This window comes from Pongo abelii, chromosome 19, assembly GCF_028885655.2.
Source record: "Pongo abelii isolate AG06213 chromosome 19, NHGRI_mPonAbe1-v2.0_pri, whole genome shotgun sequence".
In the NCBI taxonomy this organism is placed as follows: domain Eukaryota; kingdom Metazoa; phylum Chordata; class Mammalia; order Primates; family Hominidae; genus Pongo; species Pongo abelii.
The window spans coordinates 84477002-84490483 of record NC_072004.2 but is presented as its reverse complement, the minus strand read 5'-3'; the positions used below and the strand labels follow the sequence as shown (position 1 = coordinate 84490483).

The following is a 13482-nucleotide window of genomic DNA, read 5'->3' as shown; positions in this document are numbered from 1 at the left end:
TTGGGAGCCATGTCAAATATTTGAGATTTCCCAATTCATGGACTTTGGTTTCCTGTTTTGCCATTCACTGTGGCAGGTCAAGAAAAGTTTGCAGCTCTTTACAGAGCAGAGAGAGACAGACTATGCTATATGAATTAAAGACATTTCAGTTTGTTCTAGTCTTCATGCACAAAAATTTATCTGAATCTTTGTATATGTTTTGTAGACCTGGGCAAACCACTGGCTTATTTTGTTCATGTGCATTATGAAATCCTGCATCCACTGTGAAGAGGGTGGGAGCAATGAATTTGTTAAAAATTCTTCATTTGTCTATCCTAGGAGTTTCTCCAAGGCATACTATGGATTGCTTAGCTTTATTAGGAAAAAAAATCAGCTCCAGAATATTCTGCTAACTTAGTCTGAATTAGTTAAATATACAACTAACTGGCAGTTGTGTTTATTTATCAGTAGTGAAAAGAAAATAGATACAGATTTCTCATACAAATTTAACTGCTTTGTTTGGTTATTGTTTTTACTCTTTTTTGTTCCTGCCTCCATCTTGGTCTCATCATTTCTGAAGAACTAGTTCCATTTTCCTTGTTTACCGTTTTCCCCCTTATCCCTGTAGTTGAAAGGCTAAGTGAACAAACACAGAGTTTGTTTTATTCCCAACCAACCACGGAACAGTCATTTCCTTGCAGAATAGTTGGCTTAGGGAGAAAGAGACACAGAAAACAAAACAAGTTCATCATGTACAGCTTGGTCTGGCTACACCCCTTTTCAGAAACCAGGCTGTGTAAGAGCTGCTGGAGTAGGCACCCATTTAAAGAAAAAATGAAGAAGCAGCAATAAAGAAGTTGTAATCGTTACCTAGACAAACAGAGAACTGGTTTTGACAGTGTTTCTAGAGTGCTTTTTATTATTTTCCTGACAGTAAGTAAAGCTCTATTTTGTTGTGCTGTGCCAAATATGTGGGTGGACACTGCTAAAATCAATCTATTTTTCAGATGTTTCCCAATTCTTATGTGTTTTATGTTAAAGACCTAAGACTAAATTTTTCTGCTTTTTCCCAACCACTTTTTATTGTGTAGATTGTAACAGTAAGACATAGAAAAACGGAAAAAATTTGCTTCTGTGCTAGCTGAGGGAGAATTATCTGAATATTTTGATGTAAAAATATGAAAGAATTTCATTTTGAGGTTACAGAAACAAAAACAAATTGTGTTTCTTTATTTGCAAACCTTTGAGCAAAATTACTTTCCCGTGTGGTTTATTTTTGCTTCTTTTAAAACTAATTTTGTAGTTTCATTAGTTATTCAGGGACTTCTGAATTCAGAAAATTGAGAGAAATTGCTTTATTCTTCCTGTATCTCAGAATCAAGTTTCAAGTAGTTTGAGCCTGGATTATGATTTACAACCTAACTCTTTTCATAAAAGTTTATTCAATCTGAAGGTAAAATTACAAGAAAACACTTTATTGAGGTTGTATCTAGTGGATATAATTTATTATTCAGACAAATTTAAGTAATCAGACTTTTGATGTTAATTTGATTAGCTCTGAGATTTCTGTTTAAATGTAAAGAACAAGAAATGGCTATTAACAGGATGAAATTAATTTAATCACTCTATTCATGTACTTAAAGTTCTCTTATACAAGGCCAAAAATGTGAAATTATCTTATAGGTTCTGAACTTGAATTACAGCTTTTCCATTTCAGTACTCCAAATTATTGCAAAACTGTGATAATAATCACTCTGCCTTCCCACCATCACCCACTCCCCTAAAAAGCTTAAGGTGAAATATTTGAGGTGAAATTTTACAGTCATAAATTATTGAAATAATATTTTAAATTCATGTTTACACTTTTTAAAGGTAGTAAATATTTTCCTCAACAGTATGATCAAGGTTTTTCTTATTACACTTACTTTTTTCTAGGTTGTGTTCCACCATGATTACTTTCTCCTTCAGTGAATAGGCTAAATGAATATGAAACAGAAAAGCGTGTATCAGCAAACCAAAGCACTTCTGTGCAAGAATTTTCTTAAGAAATGGAGGATGAAAAGAGAGAGCCTATTGGTATGTTTAAAAATCTGTGTCTTTCCACAGTTAGCACTCTTACAGTGTTTCATTACCTACTGATTCTCTTATGTTATCTTTTAATTAGCAGACGGGATTTATTGATTTTACCAGTTCTCTCTAGTTGTATTTGTTGAATTGAGAGACTCACAACAGTCTCTGAAGAATAACATAAAATTATTAAAGACTAAAAGAATTACTCATATAAAAAGAGATTAAGTGAACGTTTAATTATATGGTAAATTACAGCAACTGCTAGAGCTACTACCAAATGTTATACACTTAGAGCCAAGAAGTACAAAAAAAATGTTGCCAGAAGAAATGGAGACATTTTAATTTTGTGGATTTATTTTCAAGGACATGAATTTTCTACACAAAGATTGTTTTTAAGAATTATGATCAACTAACACCACTGATAGTCAGTTTGCATCAAGCAAGTGGGCTAATCATGGATGACTAGCCCAAATCTCAGTGGCTTAACACAGCAAATGTTTATTTTTAACTCCTCGTGGTCTAATGAAAGTTGAGAGTGGAAGTAAAGTAGGTTGGGTGGGTGAAGAAATCTTCTCCACACAATCATTCAGGCACCTAGGCTTCATCCAGGGCCTCCGCCACCATCTTGGACCTTGAAGACCTCTAGAGGATCCTCTGCATTCGGTCAGAAGATCAGGAAATAGTGGGACCAAGACAGTGAGAATATAGAAAGTTGTATATATCTACGAATGAGGCCTGGAAGTGGTGCATATCACTTCTGCCCATATCCTGTGGTCCAGGAAATCATTTGGTTCCACTTAATTTCAGTAGGCTGAGAATGCAGTCTAGCATGGTGCCAAAGAGGTAATGATGATTGACATTGGTGAACAGCAATAGTAGTAGCCTCCCCCAGCCAGTTCCTTTTCATTTTCTTTAGTTTACAATACAAGAGGATATGACAACTGGCAAAAATATTGCTATTTGCCACCATAAACTCTCTAGGATACTCCATGTCTTATAAATTCTATAGTCAGCTGCCCATGCGTATAGAGATTGTCACCCTGTTATTCACTCCATTAGTTTCTATGAGGGCTTCTGCAGCAGTTCATGATTTAATGCAAAAGTTTTGTTCTAGTATTAGAGAATGATAAATGTGGCTACCGTCTCAGTATTTATCTTTCATTTGATTCTCCATGCTCTGAGGCTTGAAGAGCAGAGAGAACATAACTGTATAGCACAATTGGAATTTGTTTTCAACAGTATTTTGTATTAACTGAGATCTTTAAGTGAACGCAAACTTAATTCATTATTTTTCTTTTTTTATGCATTACAGGAATGGGGCCTCTCAATACTTCTAGGACTGTGTATTGCTCTGTTCTCCAGTTCCATGAGAAATGTCCAGTTTCCTGGAATGGCTCCTCAGAATCTGGGAAGGGTGGATAAATTTAATAGCTCTTCTTTAATGGTTGTGTATACACCAATATCTAATTTAACCCAGCAGATAATGAATAAAACAGCACTTGCTCCTCTTTTAAAAGGTAGGTGTACTCATGGCAAAAAAAGAATTACTGATAGACGTTTATATACTGTTAATAAGTTGTCTACACATTAATTTGAAGTTACAGTCATATATTATGCTAATAACTTAAGTACTAAAATAGCATACAAATCTGGTTAGATTATTGCTTTCTCTCACAACAACTAGCCTTTGAAATATTTTCAGCTTGATGGGAGTCCAGTTTAGGGAGGTCCATATTTCTACTGGAATATAACTAAACCCAGATTTATACTTTTAGATTTGCAGGATAGTATCTAGAAGGAATATAGTCATTGAAAATTGTGTGTGTTTTTAACATGGCATACAATGATTAAGATTTGTATCTCAGGAAAAAAAATCTAAATAAATAAAATAGGTCATGGTTATTGAACAATAATTTCATAACTTTGAAAAGTAGAAATGAATAATCTGATGATTATTCTGTTCTGAATATAGTACAATCAGTAAACATCTTTAAAAGTCTTTATTCTAAATGAGATCATTATGATGTAACCAAAATAAGCAAAATGCATATTTCATTCATGGGCAAATTGGGTGCAGTTTGGCTATTTACTCTTTAATCCTCCATTCCTGGCAATTGAAAATAGAGTCACTTTTTAAAAATCTTGTTTTCTGCAGAAGGCAAAGGTCGCGTAAATTGTCTTTGCTTCAGTAAATCTGAAATAAGGAATCCCTGACTGTATAGTTAACTACAACAATTACTTCTGTTTTTGTACTCTGATTCTCTTATGCATACTTAATCTGGCACAATTTTTTTTGTGTACCTAAAACTTGCCCTGATACTTGTCATTATGAAAATAAAACATGTAATTCTTATGCATGTCTTCTGATTGTAGAATCTAAACCATTAAATTCCCCCCCTTGCATTTGGGTTAAAATTGATTTAAATGGAAAATGATTTTAATTTAAGTCTAATGAAATTATATGGGGAAACAGTTGAATATTACATTATATTGTGGCAAAACTCTGTTACAATTTTCTATGTCTATTTTTACCTTGTAATTCACAGGAACAAGTGTCATTGGGGCACCAAATAAAACACATATGGACGAAATACTTCTGGAAAATTTACCATATGCTATGGGAATCATCTTTAATGAAACTTTCTCTTATAAGTTAATATTTTTCCAGGGATATAACAGTCCACTTTGGAAAGAAGATTTCTCAGGTGACTTCCCTTATCAAATATCATTATGGCATTTTTCATGTTTTCAAATAAAGAACAGAGGAGGTTGGGCGACAGAGATGCTTTCAATGACACATGAGAAAACAGGGAAAGCTCATTTCATTGCTGAACTTATTTCAAGGTCAATCGTATGTTCCTACTACAGTATGACTGCAAAATTTGTAGAGTCATCCAACATATATGTGTTGAGTGTGCAGATGCATGTGTCAAAGGACACATGAGTAACCAAGACTGACAGGCCCCAGCCTCAGGTGAGACTCCAGGTTAGCAGCAAAGACAGACATTGAACAATCAATGACAAGTATGAGAAAAAGTGTTTAATGGGCACTTAGACCAGGGGTTCCTAATAGTGGGATTAGAGAAGTCCTACCTGGGGAAATGATGTTTAAAGGGAGACCAGAATGAATAGCAGGTGTGAGGTGCTAGAAGCATTGTGTTTCAGATAGAAGAAAAGTAATTGTGAAGGCCCTGAGGTGAGAAAGGAGATCTGTTCCTAGATCTGGAAGAAGAGCAGTATAGCTGAACAAGGAACATGAGAAGGAATGTAATGGGAGAGTGATGCTGAAGTCACTCAAGTGCTACCTCCTGTGGCATCTTGTAAACCTAGGCAAGGCATAGCCACTGAGTCACTTTAATCAGGGCAAAAGTGTAATTTGGTTTCCAAGATTAGGGGAACACTCCGGATATAGCCCGGGGAATGGATTCCCAAGAGGCTGTGTAGAATGTCAAGAAACAAGGAGTCCATTATGGCTGGAGCAGAGTGTTTGCTTTCATCTCCTTTTTATTTTCTAAGACTTTCTAAGCATGCTGTGGTCTGCAAGAATAAAATTGCTTTATTAAAAACTTCCATTTATTTGCTTCCTTTTTCTATGTAGTTAAAAGTCTACTGGTGGGCCAGGCATGGTGGCTCACACCTGTAATCCCAGCACTTTGAGAGGCCGAGGTGCACGGATCACCTGAGGTCAGGAGTTCGAGACCAGCCTGGCCAACATGGTGAAAGCCTGTCTCTACTAAAAATACAAAAATTAGCTAGACAACGTGGCCTGTGCCTATAATCCCAGCTTTGGGAGGCTGAGGTAGGAGAATCACTTGAACCCGGGAGGTGGAGGTTGCAGTGAGCTGAGATCGCACCGCTGCACTCCAGCCTGGGCAACAGAGTGAGACTTCATCTCAAAAAAAAAAAAAAAAAAAGACAACCACAACAAAAACGAAACACCACCACCAAAAAAGTTTACTGGTAGAGTCTCCTCTAGATTGTTTTCTTTTCAATACTTGTTTCATATTCTCCAACTGCCCTCATCCCATAATGTTGGCTGTGCTTTTCTTTGTGCTTACAGCTCATTGCTGGGATGGATATGGTGAGTTTTCATGTACATTGACCAAATACTGGAATAGAGGATTTGTGGCTTTACAAACAGCTATTAATACTGCCATTATAGAAGTAAGTGTTTGATTGAAAAGTTCTACTAATTAATGTCAACTACTTCCAGAGACCTCAAGATTTTGATGAAAGATAATTGTCTTAGTCCATTTGTACTGCTACAACAAAATACTTGAGATTGGGTAATTTGTAAAGGACAGAAATTTATTTCTGGAGGCTGAGAAGTGCAAGATCAAGGTGTTGGCAGGCTCAAAGACTGGTAAAGGTCCATTCCTCATAGATGGCACTGTCTAAGTGTCCTCACGTGATGGAAGAACGGAGAGCAAAAACTGCCTCAGCTAGTTCCCTCCAGCCTTTTACAAGGCACTAATCCATTCATGAGGGCTCCAGCCTCATGACCCAACCACTACCCCAAAGGTCCTCCCTCCTAATACCATCACAATGGGAATTAAGTTTCAACAAGAATTTAGGAGGGGCCACTTTCAAACCGTAGCAATGATATATAATCAGATTTTCCTGTGGTTATATAATGAAGCAGATATTCAGACCAAGGAACACATTGCATATCTATTTTAAAACTTTAAAACCAATTTTATTGGTTTTAAAACTAATTTTGAAGTGGTTGTAAAGTCACAGGAGGCTGCAAATATAATGTACAAGGAAGTCCATATACCCTTCATCCAGTTGCCTTTACTGGGAACATCTTGCATAACTAGAGTACAGTAAGAAAAACTGGAGAACCGACATTAGTAAAATACACAGAGCTTACTCATAGTTCACCAGTTTCTATCTTTTAAATAATAATTATGTTTGTTTAAACTCTACTTTAGATCACAACCAATCACCCTGTGATGGAGGAGTTGATGTCAGTTACTGCTATAACTATGAAGACATTACCTTTCATAACTAAAAATCTTCTTCACAATGAGATGTTTATTTTATTCTTCTTGCTTCATTTCTCCCCACTTGTATATTTTATATCGCTCAATGTAACAAAAGAGAGAAAAAAGTCTAAGAATTTGATGAAAATGATGGGTCTCCAAGATTCAGCATTCTGGTGAGTGACTAATTCAAGTAGTGCAAATTAATAAACAGGAAAATTAAGAAGTAGTGAAAAAGTGTTATTGTTTTAGAGCATCATGGTTTAAACTTGATGCATTGGCTACTTTTTCTTTTGTTCTGGGTTTTTTACTTAGTCTGCTAAATTTTGCCATGCAAAATAGTGCTTATAATGTGCTGAGCAATTTTTCTGTGCCATGAATGTCTTAAGCCAACCCTGACATAGAGGAACTGCCATTCATTTTATAAGCAAGGAAAATGAAGTTCAAAGAGAATAAGAGAATTGCCCAACATGAGATGGAGGGTGAGTGCCAGAGCTGAGACTCTAACCCAAGTGCACTGACTGCAGCTTCTTTGCTCGCCTGGTCTCTTTACAGTTAACAGTTGATTTCTCCAGACTTTCTCATGTTGAAGAGAGTATAATCCTATAAAAGTTGACTTGTGTTCAGGGATTTGGCCACAAGGCATAGATTCTTTGGAGCAAGTAAATACTATATGTTGGAATTAAATGAGAGAGCCCACATAATATACCTAGGACGTACAACACAAAGGCTGGCATGTAAGAAGACCTTAGCAAGGGCATTTGCTTTATATATTGATATTTATATCTTGCCCCCCACTCCACGTATAATGTAAAGTGATTTTGAAATAATGAGTGCATGTACACATATATATGTGCTATATGTACATATTTACATACATTACATATGTATACATACATGAGCGTGTGTACATATACATACACATATATATGTACACACACACTGATGTATGTATATATGTATGTAGGTAGATAGATATGTATTTGTGTCATAATAAAGACAAATAATTAGGAGTGGAAATAAAGACCTAGCAAACAGGCCAGGCACACTGGCTCACACCTGTAATCTTAGCACTTTGGGAGGCCCGGGCGGGTGGATCACCTGAGGTCAGGAGTTTGAGACCAGCATGACCAACATGGTGAAACCCCATCTCTACTAAAAATACAAAAATTAGCCAGGTGTGGTGGTGCGTGCCTGTAATCCCAGCTACCTGGGAGCTGAGGCAGGAGAATTGCTGGAACCCGGGAGGTAGAGGCTGCAGCGAACTGAGATCATGCCACTGCACTCCAGCCTGGGTGACAGAGTGAGACTCCATAAAAACAAACAAACATACAAACAAAACAAAACAAACAAAAACAAAAACAAAAACAAAACACCTAGCAAATAATCAGTAAGTAAGAATAGCAGATAGGAATGCAAATCATACAAGCTCCAAGCTTCCAAAAGGCTTTTGCAATACTATCAGTGACAAAATCCATACTGTCTGTCTAGAAAAAGTAAAAAAGGAAAAATAATACCCCAAAAGAAATATAACATTTGTTATATTAAATCCTGGGAGATGTTTTTCTATCTATGCCCTATGTCAAGCAAATACTCTTTATGGTTTTGGAACTACCTGGAATGGATGAGAAATTATGTATTGAACAATTCCTTGTGAGCCATGTGTTACCTGAAATAAAACTATGGTCCAGTAAATTTTTAATTTTCTATAAAATATATTTTGTTAATGGAGAGAATCTTAATTCTAATATACGTAAGTTGTAAGATAGAAAAAGAGGGACCTGTGTCTTCAAATAAAAAAGACAGAAGAAGAAGTTTTTGCAGTGGAACTTTGGGAAATACAAAAGAATGGACTTAGAGCCTCCCCTGGAGTCTGTTAGGAGGGAACCCCTGTAAAAGAGGCCTTCTTTCTGTCCAGGGCATGTCCTATGGGACAGTGTCCCTGCAGTCACCTGAGACCAGGGAGGCATGAGTCAACTGTACATTAAAGTCAGAAAGGTGTGGGACATTTGGGTGTGAATTCATTCTCACGATAAGTGATTCTTAGTATGTATGTAACCTAAAAACTTAGCAAAATAAATTCATATATACGTCCTTAAAACTAAGAAGAAAAAAGATTCTGAAATGTTTCTACTAAGTGCAGGGTATCTAGTGGAAATAAACTTTATGACAATTTTTTTACCCATGTAATAAATGTGAAATGTAATTAGTATTTATTCTTTAAGTATAGTGTCTGAATTGCTTTGTTTTTAGCAAGATAGTTTTTATACACTTATTAACATCTCACTTTCCACTCCACCCCTGCAAGTGGTTCCTTTTTCTAAGTAGTGGCAATTTCTAGGTAATTTCTTTCATTTGTAATTTTCATATCCTGTGTTTTTTCAATTCCTACCTAAAGTAGTTCCCTTCTGAATTCAGGAAGTGGGTTTTACAGAATGTGATATGTTTTTTAAAAGTGCTGATGTTTCTAACACAGGCTTAATCATTGTAATGGCATGAAATTTAAAAAGAAGTCAAATAACCAGTAACTATGGTGTGAACATGTTCTACTGGGACATATTGATGCAAAGTCCTGGTTTTAATACTTGTGCTATATGCTTCAGCTATTGAATTCTCAAATATTTAATTAGTCAATGTTAAGTGGATGAAAGATCTCTGGACAGAGATGAGGCCTGCAACTTCATGAACTTTGTCACCAATTTATTTTGTGACTGTGGATAAACCCCTTAACAAATAATAGGGATTACAGTTTCCTTATTTATAAAGTGAAACACTTGGGCTAAAACACTCTATAGTCTTGTTAGATCTAAGATTGAATACTCTTTCTTAATAACCACTTCATAAAAATATCAACACTAGCACCTCTAAAGCAAAATCGTGCAAATATTTAAGGGTGCAGCATACTTTATACAAATTTAAGTGAAGAAATCATGAATAGGAATAGAGAGAATAGAATGGGCTTAGTAAAGTTGCGAAATTTCGATTTTCTACTACGAAAGAGACTGGAGGTGCTGCCTGCTGAGATCCCCATGGATAGTCAAATTATCAACTGCCCCAGTGTTTATAGAGTTACTTGATTGATCAGAGGCTTTTAAGTTGCTTCCAATTCTACAGTTAGGATGGTATGGCAATATCTAACAAAGCTGAAGTTATAAAATGCTTAGAAACACTCTTGTACAGTTTTCTCAAAAAAGACAATTACGAGAATGTTCTTGGCATTGTAATAGAAAAAAATGGAAAACGACCTAAATTTCCATGGGCAGCAGAATTTTGGGTCATATTCTCATAATGAAATATTATACAGAAGTGTATAATATTGTTGATTGATAAAGACAACTTGCAGAATAATACATACATATGATATTATTGATACTGTTTAATACAATAGTCATACTATTTACACAATACATGCACACAGAGCTGTTGCCTAACACGTAGGTACCAACAAGGCACAATGGCCCAGCTGTGCTTACAGTCACTTAATTAATTTTGGCATCCTTTTTTTTTTTTTTTTGAGATGGAGTCTCACTCTGTCGCCAAGACTGGAGTGCAGTGGCGTGATCACAGCTCACTGCAACCTCTGCCTCCTAGGTTCAAGCAATTCTCCTGCCTCAGCCTCCCGAGTAGCTATGACTACAGGCATGCATCACCATGCCTGGCTAATTTTTTTGCATTTTTAGTAGAGACGGGTTTCACCATGTTGGTCGGGCTGGTCTGGAACCCTTGACCTCAAATGATCTGCCTGCCTTGGCCTTCCAAAGTGCTGGAATTACAGGCATGAGCCACCACGCCTGGCCTTGGCATCCTTTTTATTGGTTGGTGCGTGTACCAGTGTTCAGTATCTATCATCTCTGTGTGCATATGTGGTAAAGGTAATGAAAATGAATGGCAATTATAAAGAAGGAGAATTGTGATTGAAAAAGGATATGCAATGAACTTCTGCTATAGGATTAACAGTATAGTTATTAATCTAGAAGGTACAAGGGTAGTCGTTACATTGTTCTTAAATGCTTTTGTATATATTAAATACTTTGTAAATAAGTTAACATAATTTATATAACTTTTTGTCTTTATTTAGGCTCTCCTGGGGTCTAATCTATGCTGGCTTCATCTTTATTATTTCCATATTCATTACAATTATCGTAACATTCACCCAAATTATAGTCATGACTGGCTTCATGGTCATATTTATACTCTTTTTTTTATATGGCTTATCTTTGGTAAGTTCATACATTTATTACCACTTTCTCTGCTTTAGATCTTAGCTATATGTAGCTAATATTAATGCCCTAGTAGGTTACTGCAGTCACTACTTTCATGTCCATTGTGTGTGTGCATGTGTGTGTCCTTGTGTGTACTTGAGATAGTTTCTATGGAGTGAAAAAATTATGTAATCAAAATAAAATTTGACCTGCCTTTTGCATAAAGGTCTGAACTAATGAAATGATGTATCAAAAAGAAAAAACAATGCTGACTCTAAAATATCAAAGGCTTTTCTGTATGATTATTGAGGTTATTTTTGAGGGGTGGACCCAATTTTTTTTCCCTTAAGGGTGCCCATCACATGGTAGCTGATCACAATATCTCTTCTCCCTCTAATATTCTGTCTCATACTCACTTCTTATTTCACTCCGCTCTCCCTTCTCTGAACAAGGACCTCTAATTTCCACCTTCCAGGTTTTTTTCTGCAGAAAGTATGTAGATGCTCCTTCTTACATTAATTTAGCTTCATTACATTAATTTAGACCCAAGTCTGCATTTCTACCCTATCCCCAGCTCTTATTCCAGCTTTTCCCCCACCCTTTCCTCAGCAACAAAAGCCTGGCATTTGAGTAGGACAAATAAGGATCCTTTTTCAAGAGAAGTTGAGGAAAGAACAGACTCATTATACCTTAATATTTTCACCACTTTCTCACTGATAAATATTTATGTTATGATATAAAAATCCTTATTTGATTGGGCTGCCAATGATTCTCAGTAAGCTAAATATTTTTTATAACAGCTGAATGTCTTCTCTCTCTTGCAGGTAGCTTTGGTGTTCCTGATGAGTGTGTTGTTAAAGAAAGCTGTCCTCACCAATTTGGTTGTGTTTCTCCTTACCCTCTTTTGGGGATGTCTGGGATTCACTGTTTTTTATGAACAACTTCCTTCATCTCTGGAGTGGATTTTGAATATTTGTAGCCCTTTTGCCTTTACTGCTGGAATGATTCAGGTAAGAGCCTAGTTAATTGGTTTATTACTGAAATTTCAAAAGAAGTAGATACTTCATACCCTGTAGGATCAGCACTACTCAAACTAAGAGCTTTTATTCTAAACAATTTTTCTAAAGTTAAACTTTAAAATGTTATTATTACATTGTAGAAGAAAAGTCACCTCACAAAGAAACTTAAATTTTAAAAAATCCTTCAGATTTCACCGCTCAGATATATTTTCATTCTGAAGTATTTTCTTCTAGGTTTTTTTCCTATGTACAAATATTTACTTTTATTACTATTCATTTAACATAATGAAAATATCTGCTAGTTTATTAAAATTGTTGTACATGAACCCACTTTTATTGTATAAACTATGAATATGAAAAACTTTCCAAACACAAGTATGGTTTAACAGATAATTATAAAGTAAATCAAAGTATCCATGAACTGGATCAAGGAATAGAATGTCACCACCAGTCACAAACCCCTCAGAATACTCCTTTGCAAAGGTAAAAATGTTATGATATTCACTTCTTTGCTTTTCATTACCACTTAAGTATGTGTTCCTAAATAAAATTTTTGGTTTTGCATGTTTTAAACTTCATAGGAGTGATGCTGCACAAAGTGTATTTTTGAAAATCTGTCTTTTTTCATTCAGCATGACGTTTTTAGGTGGGAGCATAGTTTCTGTGTAGCTATAGTGTAGTGTTATGTAGCATCCTATTGTGTTAATATGCTATCAATTTTCTTATCGATAGATTATGGTAATTTTTAGTTTTTGAGCATTTTTAATAAAGCTGCTACAAACATTCTAGTACACATTTCCTACTGAATATGGACATTTCATTCTATTCATTACATTAGTATAACAAACAGAATAGTGGGGCTGAGAGTATACAAATATTAATCTTAGTAGCTACCACCAAATATTTTCCCAAAGTGGTAGCATCAATTTAGTTTTACATCAACAGTGTTTCAGAATTCCAGTTTTTCTAACACTTCACCAGGATTTAGTATTGTCAATCTTTCAAATTTTAGTTATTCTGATGGTTATGCGATGATATATCATTGTAGTGTTAATTTGCATTTCCCCAATTATTGATGACATTGAATGCCTTTGTATATGCTTAGTGGATTACGAATTTTCTTTTTTATAAATTACCTATCTGTGGGGAAAAGCAAGAGAGATCAGATTGTTAATATGTCTGTATAGAAAGAAGTAGACATAAGAGACTCCATTTTGTTCTGTATTA

The 13482-nt window shown here is 35.5% G+C and overlaps 1 protein-coding gene across 1 annotated transcript in view; it reads left to right on the top strand.

Moving 5' to 3' along the window:
* Positions 1–641: 641 nt before the first annotated feature.
* The window catches only part of ABCA6 (ATP binding cassette subfamily A member 6), a 62790-nt gene continuing 49949 nt past the window's right edge, over positions 642–13482 (top strand). Inside the window, exons 1-8 of the mRNA XM_024234773.3 lie at positions 642–912; positions 1915–2055; positions 3362–3566; positions 4596–4754; positions 6110–6213; positions 6984–7210; positions 11113–11254; positions 12061–12246. Coding sequence (XP_024090541.3) covers positions 1960–2055; positions 3362–3566; positions 4596–4754; positions 6110–6213; positions 6984–7210; positions 11113–11254; positions 12061–12246 — 1119 coding nt within the window. The 5' untranslated portion in view covers positions 642–912; positions 1915–1959. The remainder of the gene's footprint in view (positions 913–1914; positions 2056–3361; positions 3567–4595; positions 4755–6109; positions 6214–6983; positions 7211–11112; positions 11255–12060; positions 12247–13482) is intronic.